General features: G+C 42.7%; 1 protein-coding gene across 1 annotated transcript in view; it reads right to left on the bottom strand.

The window, feature by feature from the left end:
• Positions 1-1,568: 1,568 nt before the first annotated feature.
• Positions 1,569-16,712, bottom strand: part of TNNT3 (troponin T3, fast skeletal type) — a gene marked incomplete at its 5' end in the record, with an annotated part of 30,051 nt that continues 14,907 nt past the window's right edge. The window contains 10 exons of the mRNA XM_084207285.1: positions 1,569-1,867; positions 6,452-6,492; positions 7,177-7,267; positions 8,089-8,198; positions 8,360-8,473; positions 8,726-8,803; positions 9,117-9,233; positions 10,029-10,074; positions 10,876-10,894; positions 14,964-14,984. Of these exons, the coding sequence (XP_084063411.1) occupies positions 1,819-1,867; positions 6,452-6,492; positions 7,177-7,267; positions 8,089-8,198; positions 8,360-8,473; positions 8,726-8,803; positions 9,117-9,233; positions 10,029-10,074; positions 10,876-10,894; positions 14,964-14,984 (686 nt within the window). The 3' untranslated portion in view covers positions 1,569-1,818. The remainder of the gene's footprint in view (positions 1,868-6,451; positions 6,493-7,176; positions 7,268-8,088; positions 8,199-8,359; positions 8,474-8,725; positions 8,804-9,116; positions 9,234-10,028; positions 10,075-10,875; positions 10,895-14,963; positions 14,985-16,712) is intronic.

The raw sequence follows: 16,712 nt of genomic DNA, 5'->3' as shown, positions 1-16,712 counted from the left end.
GGCGGGTGCCAGGATGGTGCCAGGCTTTTCAGCGCTGCCCAGCGACGGCACAAGGAGCGGTGGCCGTAAACTGAAACATAAGAAGTTCCACCTCAACGCGAGGAAGAACATCTTTCCGCTGAGACTGGCAGAGCATTTGAACAGGCTAGCCAAGGGAGAATGTGGAATCTCACTCCCTGGAGATGCTGAAACCCACCTGGACACATTCCTGTGTCACCTGCTCTGGGTGACATTGCCTTAGCAGGGGGGTTGGCCTGAACAATCTCCAGAGGTTCCTTTCAACCCTAACAGTTCTGTGATTATGTGAAAAGCTTGTCTCTCTGGGACACTGCCGTGCCGTCTGCCTTTGCTGGGGTCCTGTCATTACTCTCCGCCTGTCCTTCACAGTGATGAGACCCCAGCACAAGAGACACAGGGCTGTTGGATCAGGTCCAGAGGGGGCCACAGGGATGCTGGAAGGGCTGGGACACCTCCCTTGGGAGGACAGGCAGACAGCTGGGCATGTGCAGCCAGGAAAGGGGAAGGCTCTGTGGAGACCTGATTGTGACCTTTCAGTATGTTAGGGGGTTTTATAAGAAAGACAGAGACTTTTTACCATCCCATGACAGGACAAAGGGCAACTGCTTTAAACTGAGAGAGGGCAGGTTTAGATTAGATGTTGGGATGAAATTCTTTCCTGTGAGGGTGGTGAGGCACTGGAACAGGCTGCCCAGAGAAGCTGTGAATGCCCCACCCCTGGTAGTGTTCAAGTCCAGGTTGGATGAGGGGTGTTTGAACTATATCATCTTTCAGGCCTCTTCACACCTAATCCACTCATGACTCCATGACAACTCAACACATGCCAACAGAGAGATGCAGTGGGCACACAGCCAGAAAACAGAAATTTGGAAACATGGGAGAGACTCTGATGGGCTTCCCTCAAACAGGGCAGTTCAAGGGTTGGCAAAGATAAGAAGCCCTACAGAATAGCTTGCAGTTCAAATTTAGTAACAGCCACTTGTGTTTTGACATCTACATTGAATTAACCAAGTAATTTACACTTCAGTATTGGACTTTAATATTGTATGCAGGCTAGCAGCCTCAATAAATATTTTAATGTAATATTTGAATGAATCATTCTCTATTGCACTTGTTATTGCATTTAATAAAAGCTATGTGCTAAAAGCTACCACTTCTGTAGATTTGTTCCTTTATTCCCTATTCTTTGATTCACTTCATCACTCAAACTTTGAAGTCAATTTCAACTACATTTGGCAGCCAGATTATGAGCTCCCTGAGAGCAGTCAGCTCTTGGTATCTGCCTATACAATGGCTTAACACAGGCCTCCAATCCTGAGTCTTTGCTGATAACACTGACTCTATTCCCCCTTGTAGAGACAGATCAAATGATATTAAGTAAGGGTTTGGACCAACTCCCAAATCCTTGGAAAATGGGAAGATGTTAAATAAAACACAAAACACCATTCCAGAGGTCTGTTATTGGAGTAGGTACTGGTTGTGCTTTATTTACAAAATCCAAAGATTTGTACATAGCAATCTACAGGACAGCATAGGGCTGGTATCAGGAGGATAAGGGACATGCGCAGCAGGAATTGAAGATGTCAGCAAGGAGTCATCCCAGTTCCACAGGGAACCTGCTTCCCCTTGCCTGAGGAAGCCACCAGACCCCTCCAGGAAGAAAAGCAGCAGCAATAGCCAATCCAGGCTGATGTGATTTTTGTTATCATTAAGGCATGAGAACACAAGTGATCAGCGAAGGAGGAAAGAGGAGACCAGCAGGGGTTCAGCACACCATTAAAGGCCATCCTGCCTGGTTCTTTACTTCCAGCGCCCTCCAACCTTGCCCTTGGCTCCTGCCTTCTTGCTGCTACAATGCAAAAGGAAAGAAAAACATGTCAGCATGATGGAAGCAGTGGGGCTCTGTGGCCACTCTGCATTTTTGACTCTTAGATTGGGTTTCAGCTGCTTTCACTTGTCACATATTGGGCACACCTGCCATTGACCACATCCTGAGAAAAATGTTGTTGATATTGTGGGAAAATATTCCTCCTGGGACTCTTAGTGTGAAAGGTAGGATGTGCATGCCTGAAAGAGATGGACCCTTCCAGACTCCTGGATTATCAGGGTAGAAATCTAGGTGTTCTCCAAATTAAGTGACAGGTCTATGCAGGTACAAACTTGATATTTTCTGAATACAAATCTGCTATGCTCTGGATTTTAGGGTTTAGAGCTCTATCTAGAGAAATTTGCTCAGTATGAAAGAGCTCTAAGCAAATTCCCCAGATGCTCCATTCAGTAGTGGAGGCAAAAAGCCAAAGACTAATTTAAATACAACTAAGAAGTGCTTTGCTCTGGCAGAGTGGCTATTTATATCACGAGAGCAAGAGCCTCCAAAACAATCCAAACAACTTTTTAAGCCTGCTCTCATATCAGTATCCCTGTCTTGTTCATGGTGTGTGGGAGCAGTCCAGCTACACTCCCCACTGAAAGCACCTGGGGCAAACTCTCTCCAGGAGTTCTTGCACACAGAAGGGCAATCCTACATGCAAGCCACTTACCTTCTGCCTGAGAAGCCTGAATTCAGAATGGGGCTAGGCAGGAAGTTAGTTGAGTTAGATTCTGCACTAGTTCCCATGAGCAGCACCTTGGTTTGTGGGGCTCAGCACACCTCCAAACCCTTCCAGCTCACACACACAACGATGAGGCTGCTTCTTGAACCAAAGCACATGCAGAGTGTGGGGTTGGGACCAAGCACAAGGTGGAGGGGCCTTGGTGCCAACAGAGGCCTTTCTTCAGAGCCACTGGTTCCTCCAGGGAGTGGAAAAACATGGGGACGTCACACCTGGGGAGACTTTTATTGTGCTGCCCCATGGATTGGTTCACGAGCACCAGCCATATTTACAGAAGGATGTAGCACAGTGACAGAGACACACACAGAGTGGATACTTTACCTTTGACCAAGATAGGCTTGGTATATTTGAAAAATAAATACGTAAAAGAGAGTATGCACTTTCTGCTTATCTTAAATTAAGCTCTATGTCCCTTTTGCCAGCCTTTCTGAAGGTTCAAAACCCAGCGTAGGAACTTCATAGCTCCTCAAACAAAGACAGAGTCTTTTAATGTCCACAAGCACCTGTGATGTTTGATGTTACACCTAACCTTTAGAGTGTGCTTAAGGAGATTTAATAAAGTCTGAAGCAAGAGACTTATTTGATCCTTGTATAATACACTGGCAGGCATTGCTTTGGAATAATAGTGTCTAGTGTGGATAGAAATTTAAGCATACAGAAATCTCATTAGCTCTGGGCTTCTCAGTGCAACATTTTCAAATGAAGTCCTGGGAGAATATCATGTCTTTTGGGGGAAAAAGCAAGCAGTGGCCTGTTGTGGATGGTGTGGTAGCACCCCACAAGAGCAGGAACACCCAGACAAACCCTGGCATGCCTCTGCAGCTTCACATTCTGCTGAGGTTTGTCAGCCTACAGCTCTGTACAGAAAATACCACGGGAAGGTCAAGCCTTATGTTTGGCATTACAGACAACCAAACCCCCAGTGTTACATTCATTTGATAAGCCAGGGTGTCTTGGGGAAGTGGGAAGGCAGTAACTGGTCACTCCTGTCATCCAAAGATATCACCAAAGACCACTGCTTCATTCCTGGCATGACTTAGGTAAAAAGATACAGATGCACAGAGAAGAGCAAACCCACCACTGGAAAGCTCTCCTCCCTTTCTGCCCTACAGTTTCTTCTCTGCCAGAGTTAGTTTTCTGCATGTACTAACCCTCAAGCTGCGTCTACCCCTGGTATCTCATAAATCCATTAAAAATGCCTAGAATAAAGATAATAGACTCAAAAAAAGTAATGGAATACTCTTGTGGTGAAAGAAAGTGGGAGAGAGATGATGAGTGAAAAGAACTGACAACAGTAATCCCATGACGTTAGTCTTGTTACACACCATTCTTTGTAATCTTAGCAACCACTTGTTTACCCTTCATAAACAAGGGTTGTATTCCCTCAAGTATTCAAAGCACCTCAGTCAGGTGTTTGAAAAGTCCAACAATAAGCAGAGGAAATTTTTGAAGGTATGGTGTGAAGAAACATGATATTTTCTTGTTAGGTGTTACAGTCACTTCAGTTTCTCCTTCATTTTCTCCGTGTGAGGCAGGATGGGAGTAGCCTTTCCATCTCTAGCCCCTTTTCATTGCAACAAGAAAATGTCAGTGTTGAGGCTGAAGTGACACATTTGAACACTGAGAAGATATCCCCAAGCCAGGAGCTAGGAAGGGGATATAAATACTTACTGCTTCTGGGCCTGATCGATCCGGTTTCTGAGGGTGACAATCTGCAAACAACATACATGACCAGGGTTTTTAGAGACAAAGAAACCTTGTTTCCTCAAGGAGGGGAGCATTTTACCTGCTGAAGTGCTCAAAACAGGTGCCTGTAGGAGGAATTATTACTTCCTTGGAAATAAAAGCTCACCCATGGTTGAAGGACAGAAATGTTACTTCTTGGCAATAAATCTGCAAACCACCTTCACATGTCAAGGGACAGAAGAGCTAGAATTTTATAACCCTTACTAGAAGTGTTTCTACATATTGAAATTTATCTCCTATGAACTCACATGTCAAACTGCAGGCAGGTAAACTGGACTGAATGTCACCTTGGCCAACTGGAAAGCTCTCAGATGGCGCCATCACCTTCATGTTTCTATGTCACCTTCTCACTCTTCCCTTAGTCCTATACATCAGGTGTTTGTGTAAACCCAAAGATCTTCAGTGGTCTTTGGATGGGGACATCAGGAATGGAAGATGGGTATCACATTCTGCTGGAATACCTTTTGCTGGCTGGCAGAGCAGGAGGTGAGGAGCTTGCAGCCCTCACCACTTTCCCAGCCACTAATTTAATAAGAGAAGTTGACCTGATGCATAGGAGAGGAAACACCTACCTTGCACAGGATAAACACGTTAAAGCCTGACTTAGTAACTCAGTTTGGTCTGTAGGCCTGGACTCATTACTGAAATCCTGGGACTCATGTACTGGAAAGGCCTACAAAACACTGGGATGTGACAGAGACTTTTGCCCCTTCATCTTCTCGTTTGTAACTGAGCCAATGTCAAACTTAGTTTTCCTGGACTGAAGAAATGCCCTTGCCATGAAGTATGCTTTGCTTTTGGTGCGATTCAAAATTCTGCACTGGCTCTGCTGGTCCAAGAATTGATGACCCAAATTTTGAATATTTAAAGTCACACTTGACATTCCCAGCGTGCAAAAAAAAAAAAAAAAAAAAAAAAAAGGAAAAACAAAAGTCATACATTCTGGTTGTCCCAAGAACTGGTAATTCCTGGTTCACATCTTTCCATGGCAAAACAGGAAAAACATAAGAGACTGAAATATTACTGGGAACAGGACAACACAAGCAAGGAAAGATCAACAGATCACTTGCTTTTGTACTTACTTGTGGAAGTTTTAGTATTTGTCACAGCAGTTTAAATTGCTATTTTCCAACCAAGTATCTTCCCCAAGTGTTGAGGAGAACCAGGTATCTTCAGGTTGACCCAAGCACTTAAGACTTACCTTCCGTCATAACCTTATGATTGTGACTGACACTCACTCTCCAATGAAGCACCAAAGAGCAACAGACAGTAGAGCTAAAGAATGGCTCTACTACTCTGTGTCCCACTTCTTTCCTTTTTCTCTCCCTTGCATGCTTGCTTGTGTCTCCTTCATTCTCTTGCCTATTTTCACTTACCTTTCTCCTCATTTTTTTCCTGCTGTTATCCTCCCTTTATTCTTCCACATCTAGCTGTGCATTTCCTTCTGCTTTGCTCATTCTTTGTACTTTGTCTCCTTGCTTTTCATCAGCAGGTACCCGCCTTTTTTTTTATGCAGAGGATTCATTACCATAGCATATACCCCTCCCCGGCACTGTCTTATTTCCTGTTTTTCCACACCCACTTGGCTGGTTATCATTAAGCTAGCCCTCTGCAGCGTTCTGGATCTAGATAACCATGTGCCACAAAGTGGAGAAGCTTTCCAATCCCCACGCTATTCTCTGTATGCTGCAGTCCAAGCTATTACACGTGTATCCCTAAGTTTCTGCATGTATCCCAGGCTCCTCAGGGTGATACTCCCATGCATTTAAGACCTGGTTTTGGATAGGGAATTATTTTAAGGTGTTCTCAATAGATTGCATGCTCATTTCTTTAACCAAATCCCTGTTGGACTCTTAACTCTTTTCCTAAATTACCACTTTACATCTTTTCAAAGAATGGAAAGGGAGAGAAAAAGGAAGTAAATAGAGAGACACAAGATCCATTTTTCTCTTTTCTCTCTGCACTTGGAGCCAAGTGCCAGCTCCCGTCTGGCGCCTGGCTCTGACCATGCGGCAGGCTCATGCATTTGGTAGCCTTTGCTGCTGCTGTGACACAGGCAAGTTCATTGTACTTACAACTTGGTAAGCTCCTGCAGCCTGCAACGCATTGTTAAAATCTAAGAGAGATTGAGATAGTTACATTGGTGTTGCTCACTGCCTGTCAGCAGGTGTCTGGGTGATTGGGAGTTAAAAGGAGAGCGAGACAGAGAGAGATCCAGTAGGATTTCTCAGCCACTGAAACCTAATGCAGGTGAGTGCCGCCCTATCCAGTGACTGTGTGAAGGAAACATCCACTTTCGTTACCATATGACACTTCAGTCAGATGCTCCTGTCTGGAGACAGTTTTCAGTGACTCCAGAGAGCTCAGGTCACAGGTAATCTGTCTGGGATTGAATAAAACTTACAACATTCATGTTTGAAATCAAAGATGGATCTAGAAATATTACTTTGCAATGGAGGTGTGTGAACTGAGAGTTACTAAATTTTCAGGCCACAGTTACCTATAGATAAAGAATGAACAATGTTTCAGGAGAGGGCAGGGTGTCCATTTTCCATTGGGATTGCCTTTCCATGGGGCACTGAAAACCTTAGAAGTGATCTATTCAATTTTAGCCTAAAATGTGAAATCCAGTTCAAGTATGTATGTTAGGGGAATGCAGTTCCAAGCATTTTGCTGCATAAATATTGCAGAAGGTCGTTGTAGACCCAAATAATGTCACAACATGACTTTTGGCAGATGAATCAGAGAGATTTTTAGATTTTGGACCCAGTGCCATTATCAAAATAACCTCTCAACTCACCTCATATTTTTTCCTCTTGATCTGCTCTGTGAAGTCATACTTTTCAGTCTCCAGCTGATATAGCCAGTCCCACAGCTCCTTAGCTTTGTCCCTGTGTGTTTATGGAGGAAGACCAAAGAAACACATGACATCAGATATGTTCCATTGTTTTCACATCATTAATAATTAATTTTATTTAATGCCACTCACATATCTTCCTGTAAACCCTTTGTGTTCTCTTAAAGCTACTCATCATTTTCAAGTTCACATTTTTCTCGCCTTCAAATCTTTTAGACGAAGTCTTGTATGTGTCACACATGAACATGATTCTTCTAATTTTCCCCCTAACTCTTAATGAAAGATAAGACTGCAGTGGAATCAGACAAGAAGGAAGGAGGACTCTGAAGGTCACCCAGATAAGCAGAGGAGTTGCCATTGTGCAATCTCATCTGTGTCAGGGCTGAGGTGAGCCACCTTCGTCTTTCAATCATGTGTAAACTCCAAAATGTGCAGTCCAGACTATCAATCTGATGACTGCTCCGCACCAGAGCACTTAGCTTTCAAACGTCCAGCCTTCATGGAGATCCTATTCATACCTTAGCAGCATTAACTCCCCCCAGGAATACTACAGATACCAGTCTGCAGGCTTGTTCAGGTAATCCCAGAGCTAGTTCTGTAAGCAACTAATCCTAATTAGCAGGAGTGGCTAACAGAGCTATGCCAGGAGCACAGCTAGAGAGCTACCAAACCATTTCAACACCTCCCTACATTTCCATTTCTCCTCCTTTCTCCAGGTTAAGCAAGGGCACAACTTAAGTTATCCCGTGACAAATTTCAAGGAAGGCCCCTTCCTTGACCTCATTTTATCACCAGAGAAGACTTCAGGACAGTAAAACCAAATATCAATATCATTCCATAAATTAGGAATGTTACCTCAGCTTGTCTTCATTAAGGTGGTCAATGTTCAGGGGCTTGCGCCTCTCAGCCAGGACCTTCTTCTTCGTCTCTCTAGCTGTTTGCTTCTTCCCTCTCTTCTGGTCAGCCTATTTTCAGAACATCAATTAATGTCAGCATTCAGAAATTAGGCCTGAATGAAACAATTTCAACATTGGACCGTTCTCTCAACTTCTAATGAAGACTATTCCCAGTTAACTTAATAGCTTATAATGTTTTCATATTTCTTTCATCAATCCATGATTTTTACCTTAGCCAGATAACTGCTGTATGTTGCACCCATGGAGGACAGAGCCTTCTTCTTCTTCAGGTCATCCTCAGCTTTTCTCTTGGCATCTTCCTCCTCTCTCCTTGCCTTTTCCTCCTGTGGAGTGCAACACACAAAACAAATTAATCCAGGGCAGACTCCCAGTTTCCCCAGCAGCCAGTGTCAGTGCAGGGAATGCGATCAGAGGAGTACATTGATGACAATTAGCAACTCCTGTTTTCTGCCCTTGCTCTAAGAGAGTGGTCGTTTCACCTCTGGACTGAGGCAGGCAGAACCTGTAGTTTTTTTGTCTCTGGAGATCTCTCCAGCTGGATGCAGGGACAAGGAGAGGGAAGCAAAGACACTTACCGCAAGCCTTGCCTGACGCTCCTTCTCCTTCTCAGCCCGGATTCTCTGCTGCTCTGCTCTCTCAGCTCTGCGCTTCTCCTGCAGGGAGCAGTGGCAGAGGCACTGGATTATCACCTTGGCTTTATCCCACTGCTACACCCCACTACCAAGAGCTTTGCTTCATTGAGTGAACCACCTTCTCTCTTTCTAGAACATACAGAAGGGTCTCTTGTACAATTCTCAGATATAAAACAAGCGACTAAGAGAGGGGACAGATGAGGGGAGAAGCCATTTGATGGTGACTTGAGCAGTCACTGTACATGACAGCACAGCTTTCTGTCAAAGCAGTTTCAGCTTCTCATCTGCAGATGATCTCTCAATCTAGTAAGGGAAATGCAGTACAAGGACTCACAATTCTCTCCTTGAGGGCAACCAGCTCTTCCTCTTCCTTTCTTCTGGCTTCAAAGTGGCTGTCAATCAAGGCTTGCAGTTCAATCAGGTCTTTGTTCTGCCTTTTCTTTTGGATGTCCTAGAAAAGCAGAGAAACTCATTAAGTCCATATTGCTCTTGTATTATGTCCTGGACATTCCCAGCACCGTGAAATATACAAAGAAACAAAAGTCAAAAGTGTCTGTAGATTTCCATGGAAATCTATGGATTAACTTATATGGCTGTTGGCACAATCTGGCACTCATTCATGCAACAGTCAGGAGCCCAGAAATGTAAAGAATCCAAATCTCCCATTTCTCTACAACATATTTTATCCCTGGCTTTGCTTACACATCTATCTTTGCATATACTCAGCTGCCTCCTCTTGGCTTTGTAATAGAAATCTTATCTAGAAAATATTCCTGCATTTTGGGCAAAGCAGAATTTCTGTGGACGTTTTCAACACCAGAATTTCTTCATTTTTCTAGCAATTTTCTAGGAAGGTATTTGACTCTCTACTTATTATTGTAATTTTAGCTAGTGTTTCCCAGCAACAGATGGGGCCTGCAACTTTCAAGCCGTTTGCAAAACTGGGACAAAGGATCTCTAAAACACTTACATTCTCCTCCTTATAATGGCTTCAAAGATGCAAGGAGATAACAAGAAAAAAAGAAATACATTAGACTTTAGCTTAGTCACATTATCAGTGAATGCTTTCAGACAGTTTCAGAGAGCAGAGAGTTGCCTTTTGCTGAAATCAAATGGCAAATCAACCATACTTTTGTCTTTGCCTTTACCCTCAGCAATATCCAAAGCAGGAGGAGTTATGTGGGTTTGCACTCATGTCTATTATCAGGTACAAAGGACAAACACAGCCAGTCTCAGGAATACTTACATCAAAATCTACTTTCTCACCCTCTGGTATTTTAGGAGCAGTTAGTCTGCAGAGAGTGAAAAACAAAAAAAGAAAAGAAAAACAAAGGATTTTCATCTTAAAGAATATACAGCTTTTTAAATAGCCTATCCTGCCCTGCCCTCAGGAACCATGCTGACAAAGAGGAATGTTGGTGGAGATAGGGAGGGATTAAAGAGCACATTAGTGGAAAACTACTCCAGAAAAGTCCTAAGGATCATTGTCCTTCCTGGAAGGTTGTGCAGGACAGGGAGTTATCCCTAAAACTCCTCTTCATTCCCAAAGCCTGTGGTCATTCCCTACCACATGGAAAGATGTGCTTGTCTGTGAGTCTGCCTGTGCAGGGCTGTACACTCCATCCTGGGCAGCTGGCAGAGTGGGAAGGGAAGGTGCTGGGGCCCAGAGCCAGAAGGTCCATGGGAAACCTTAGTAAAGCTCAACTCAGCCCAGCCCAAGATTTGCCACCCTTCCCATTGTCAGAGATCCTGGATGGAGAGGGCAGATTCCCAGCCATGGACTCTCACAGAGAATTTACTGTGGAGCTGCCTGTATTTTGGGGTATTGTGAGCCCTCTGCATCTCAGACATTCCATGAATTCTCTGACTCTGCCAGGAACAGGTCATAAGGCCCAGGCCAGTAACTGCTGCTGAGGCATCCTCTGAAGAAAGCAGACCTCCTGGAAAGGCATGCAGGAACACACAGATGGATGTTCTGTGAGGCAGAGTTGGATAAAGGCTTGTGGTGGCCACTTGCCTATAGAGAATCTAAGGCCTTCTACTAGATCAGGAAAATGATCCCAGGGTTTTGAAACCCTGCCCGTCATACTTACTTTATTCTGGGCTTCTCCTCTGTATTTGGAAGGATGTAGCAAAACAGGAAGGGAAAAAGAGGAAGAAAGTTAAAACAACAGAGATCACGCCAGCTGCTAAAGTAAAAGGAGGGAAGGGAAATTTAATCTTAGGGGAAACATACAGAGAAACTGGTTAAATCTCAAGCACTTCCAAAACAAATACACACACTCACACACCCCTTTTTCTAGGAGTGAATCTGTTTTAACCTCGAAACAGAATTTGGCAGAAAAGAATCAAGAGACTGTGTAAAAGTCCCAAACGTAGCATCTGGAAAGCAGTGGTTTTATGCAAATGTAAAATTATTTTTCTCAAACCATCCTGACCTAAGCTCTAAGGAGGCCAGCTGGGCTGGAGGGTAGAAGAAAGTGATGCCTTTTTTAATCAGCACTTTTTTAATTAAAGTTAACTCAAATTCACAGAATCATATCTCAGTGATAACCAGGGTTCACCATTTTGTTCAAATGCCCAAATGCCTCACATGGAGGCCAGGAGGGGAAAACCTTTATGACACACATTTTCTCCAGATTCATTGGCTTTCAAGACATTTTAGGGCACATGTCCCTGAGATACCTCGGTGCCATGGGCACGAAGCTTATTCTTCACTGTGTGGTGCTCCTCAAACCCAGCTTGGAAAGGCCATCCTCTCTTAGCAAGCATCCTCTCCTGCTGAGGTACATGCAAAATTCCCATGGGCATTAATGGGAATGATCTTTCCATCTCCAGGAGAGGCTTAATACCCTGATAGGCAGGCGAAACCACCACAGAGACTGCCAGCCTAGGCCCTCTGGCAGTGAGAATTGTTCCCTTGCAAGTGACTTTTCCTTGGTCTTATGAGTTAATCACTTAACATTTGTGCCTGTGGTCAACTCCCCTCCCTGCTTTTCTTTTTAAATTTTAGTTGTTAACTCCAGTGCAATGCCAGCAAGTTCAGTGCTGTTACTCTCACAGACAGAAAAAAATTAAACCTATGTGTTTATTCTGGCCCATTCTCTCAGAGACCCAGGTTGATTTCATAACCACACACTACATTTGAACTTTCAGGGATGCTGACGGATTCTGCGGTACAAGACTCTCCCTGTGTTGGCTCAGTGGGAGGAACTGAGGTAAAAAAGCTCACAGCCTACTGAATCTGGTTAAAAAAAAATTGTAAAGTAAGAGTAAGAATAACCCCTTCAGTAGCAGGTGCATGAACCCTGTTATTGATATCATAATTCAGAAAGATATTAAATTTTTTCGAATGCTTATTTTTATCCAGCATTTTTGGGACTGATGGTCAAATTTGGAATAGCAAATAGAAAAAAACAGGAAAAAGAAAATAAGAGGAGAAAATAATAAAAATCGTACATTGGTAAGAAATTTATTGAGGCAATCAGATGTAAGGGTGTTGGATAACAAAAAATTGAGAGTGATTGGAAATGGGTTATTGAGATAATCAAGAGAAAAATGTGAGACATGTGTGCAAAAGAAATCAGAAACCAACATTTCCTTTTTTTCACTCTTTCCCAAACAAATTTCATTAATGCCATTTTAGGGTGTAGACTTTTCTCATTTACTGCAAGAACACTGCCTGCCAAAACATATCTCAGTTGAGGCCTCCAGATGCCAGAGCAATGCTAAGAAAATAAACAGCATGTAATTACAAATGTGTTTTAGACTGCTCCACTATAAAGGAAGTCCCAAATCACTCCTGAAGAAAAATACCATTAGCCAACAGCGTGGTTTTGTATTCTTCCACTTTTTTTTTTTTTTTTTTTGTTTTGCTTTTCAAATAGCCACTGAGCTTTTTAACATGTTAGTTAAATTGCTTTTTACCTGGAGAGAGGAAATGTAATTATAATTAACCAGTCTATCAGGTATGTTATTTACACAGGATTCCCTTTCTTCATGACATACCCAGATAATTTTCATAGACATTCCTGTTTGGCTAAAAGGTGCCAGTTAGTAACACTTCAAAGAGAGGGGGGGGAAAGAATTGACAGGAAATAACTGGTTTTGTTTGTTCTTGGTTGCCAGGATCGACACCTGTCTGTCAATAACTGTGTGAATTTGGTTTCAGCTCCCACCAAATCGGCACTCCAACAAACAATAGTAAAAATGAAAAAATAAGGTTAGTTCTTGAAATAAGAAATTGTAGTTAGAATTCTTAGGCACCTCCAGAAAACCAGAAAAAGGGGTATTTTATTAAAAATTAAACAGTAAAAAAAAAAAAAAATCTATTCTTTGCAGTTCATGACCCAGCCTTTGTCCATACTATATGAACCAAAAGTATGGGATGGGATTTATTTTGAAATGCCCCTTCTTTCAAGACACCAAGTCAAGGAACTGGGCCAAAATTTGTTGACAAGCAGGAATTGTCATAGCAAATTCCTGTTCCTGTGGTGGATTTTGACTGACATTCCAGTCATTCGGACTGTGAACCCTGGGGCTGAGACAAAATCCCCACATAGAACCCTGCCAAAAGAAGGCAAGAGACACTGCAAATCCAAGTTCACTGCCCTGGTGATAAGAGAGCCTTTGAGTTTCTGGTTTCCGAAAGGCTTCGCGCAGAGAGAGGATGCACCCCCAAAACAGCACCACCCTACTTGCTCCTGCCCAGTCTTTAGATATTCACACGGTGCTCTCCTTCTCTGGGAATCCATCTGAACTGCCTTTATTTCACTCAGAAATCCCTAAACACCCTCCCTTAATCCCACTTCTCAGAAGCAACATATCTAACTCACACTGTGTCCTTGGGAAAAAAAGGAAATCAATATGCTATTAAAAATAAAAGAAAAGAATGAGAAAAAGAAAGAGAGGGGCTCAGAAAGGTCCTCAGGGTACTTCCCTAAATTAAAAAAGAAGCCTGAAAAGCGAGCAAGAAAATTAAAACAAAAGAACAACAACAAAAAAAAAATCTTCAAAGGCAAAATTAAACAAAATAAGGAAGCACAGAAAATGCAGGGTGTTTTCAAGTGACCTCGGGCTTTGTCTTTTGAAGCTGTTGCCTTGGTGTTCTAGGGGCTGGCACAGTCAGAAAGAACCCAGTTACTTCAACAGCCTCTAAAACTCCATGAGAACTTTCTAGATGCTTAAAGTGGCCAGGGAGGGGCTAAGTTATCTTCTACAAGAGCAACACTGACCCTGCACACATTTAGGTTTGGTCCTTTCACATGAATCTTGTCCCTACCTGTGTGCTCCAGCACCCACTCAACCAAGTATTACAACCAAGCTGTATTTGGCTGCACCCATCTGAATAAATGTTTAATGTTCAGCACAATTGTAAGTGCATGGCTTGAGCAGAAGTTTACATTTCTGTAGATTCAGGCCTGAAGGCCATGACCATCTAAGGCTGTGTGAGGGATGCATGTCTATTCAGGGCTCAGCTCCATTTTCAAATATGCCCCTATGATTTAAAAGAGTCTTTCCTGATTTTTTGGAGATAGCATTTGCTGATGAGAGCTAGGACACAACAGATTCTGGCTAAAAGACAAGTCCAGAGCAAGCTTCTAGAGCTTGATTTTCACCATCTACTATCCTAATGAGAACACAGAGGCTTCTCAACACACTAATGACTCCCCAAGGGTGATTGGATATGCACAGTGAGCGATTCTTTGCAGCAGAGATGTTTTGGCCCAGTTCCTGAATTTAAAATAAAGTGAGGAACAAAAACAGACACAAAAAAGAGAGTGAGATGTTAGAAAGATGACTCTGTTGTCCTAAGACAACACTGAGCTACCATCATTGTATTCGCCTTCTTCATTGGCTGTAGGTTGGAGGACAAAAGAAAAAGAGAAGAAGCACAGCAGTCAATCCATAACCAGCACTGTTCTAAGAGCACTGTCCCCACTCCCTCCCTGTTTTCCTGGGAACCTTGGACTCTCCAGAGATGGAACAAGAAGGAAAAACACCTTTCTGGTGATTTGACTTGGCTAACAAGCATCCCTTTCTCCATGTTCATTGAAATCCATCTAGAGAGATCATTTCTCTCCCATACTCTCTTTTCTCTTGAACAATGTCAGTGGTTTTGGCACTGTTTCCCCAGCACTGAAAGAGAAAAAGGATGAGGGTCTGTAGGCACACCACATACCTTCCTCATGAGCTTCCTCTGCTGTTGTTGTGGTGCAAGCAGTGATGGAAAGACAGGAAATGGAAAAAAGAAAACAGAACAGTTAGTTAAAGCTCTTGGAATCCTGAAAGAGACCAGGGGGAAAAAATAAAGGAATTAATGAGCTAAGACAGGCAGAAAACTCGAGAGAATGTCAGGGTTGAAAATGCTTGAAAGTGCTGTAATGTTAAAGCAGCAGTAAGCATGGAGGTTAAAGGAGGAGACAGCTGCAAATTATAATTGTGGTTAATGTTTGTTTCTCTTGTTTTCTTCTCTTCTACCAGCCCAGGACTCCTGTTCTCTCCCTCTCTCACACACATGCACACTTTGGTGTTGCACCTAGGTGGAGTAAACCAGAAGTTGTGTCACATACCTGGCTCATGAACTTCAGGTGTGAAGTGTCATGGAACAAGTTGCGATAGAAAACAAGAGAATGAGAACAAGAGATCTGTTATTTCACACACCAAAAGAGCTTCTGAGCTAATGGGGAGAAGGGGCAGAGGGGAAAAGGGGAGCCAAGAATGAAGTTCAGAAGTAAACAGGTAAAATATTTACATTTTAAATAACACATAAAGAGAAGTCACACAATAGGAAAGGTAAAAGAGGCAGATTTATGAAAATAGTGCAGTGCCTAAAAAACACTTATCATCATCATATGGTATAAAGCACAACCTGACAGCACAGTGTACCAAGGTTTACCTTGATTGGAAATATGCACATGAACATAGCCAGCACTCTCAAAGCACTATTGGACCCATCCTTTACTACAGCAGTATTTCAGCCATTTGAAAGAAATGTTGTGTGGTTCAGGAACCTGCTGAAATACCTGCCACAACTCATCATCAACGTTCAGCTAACTTCCAAAGAAGCTCAGTTCCCTTCTAGATCTATGGCTCAGGCCATTTTCTTCCTTGAAGATAACATTGATGTCTATATAAAGGTACTGCTGCTCTTCAAATCCATTTGCAATGTAGAATTACAAACAGATTACTTCATAGGAAGAAAATGTTCATTAGAAGTCTGTGCAGGTCTACATGTCATTTTTCTGGGTTTTGGCAAAGCAGGAATAGATCAGCAATGTGAATTTGCAGAGCAGATTTTGCTTTTCAGCCATACACACACGCACCACCAAATATTTTACAAAACAGGCATTAAAAAACCACAAACTCTCACAGTGTTTATATTCCCCATGTACAGTCAATGGGTCAAATTCTGCCCTGAGATTTTAAATAAATCCTCTCCTCCAGGAAGAAATATTCATTCTCATATCACAGGGCAGAATTTAATGCATTCCACAAGGAGACTTTTTGCTGAGATATCCTTTCACAATAGCATATGTGTGTTCCCCCAGTTTCTAGTGAAATTTTCATGCAATGAGTAAGTTTCCTCCTCCTTACTGTTGATTACACTTCACTAAGAAAAAAATATTAAACCAAAATAGAACCACCCCAAAGGCATGCAGGTTATAATCCATCCTTAACTGATCAGTTGTTATCCCCTGTCACCTTGTATTCAGTTCTCACACACACCATCCCAGCAGACAGACACCAGGGAGTTTAGAAGTTAAATCACATACCTGGAGGGGGGGCTTCATTTAGTAGGATGTGTCAGGGGAAAAACACAGGAAAGGAAGATAAAATAATTAGAAATAAGTTATGCAGGAAGGGACCACCTCAAACTTTGGTAAGACTGGGTTGGAGAAGTATAATTTGCAGACCAAGTTATAGGGAT

The sequence above is a fragment of the Fringilla coelebs genome (assembly GCF_963513975.1).
Source record: "Fringilla coelebs genome assembly, chromosome: 6".
Classification (NCBI taxonomy): Eukaryota; Metazoa; Chordata; class Aves; order Passeriformes; family Fringillidae; genus Fringilla; species Fringilla coelebs.
This window is presented reverse-complemented; position numbering and strand designations above follow the sequence as displayed.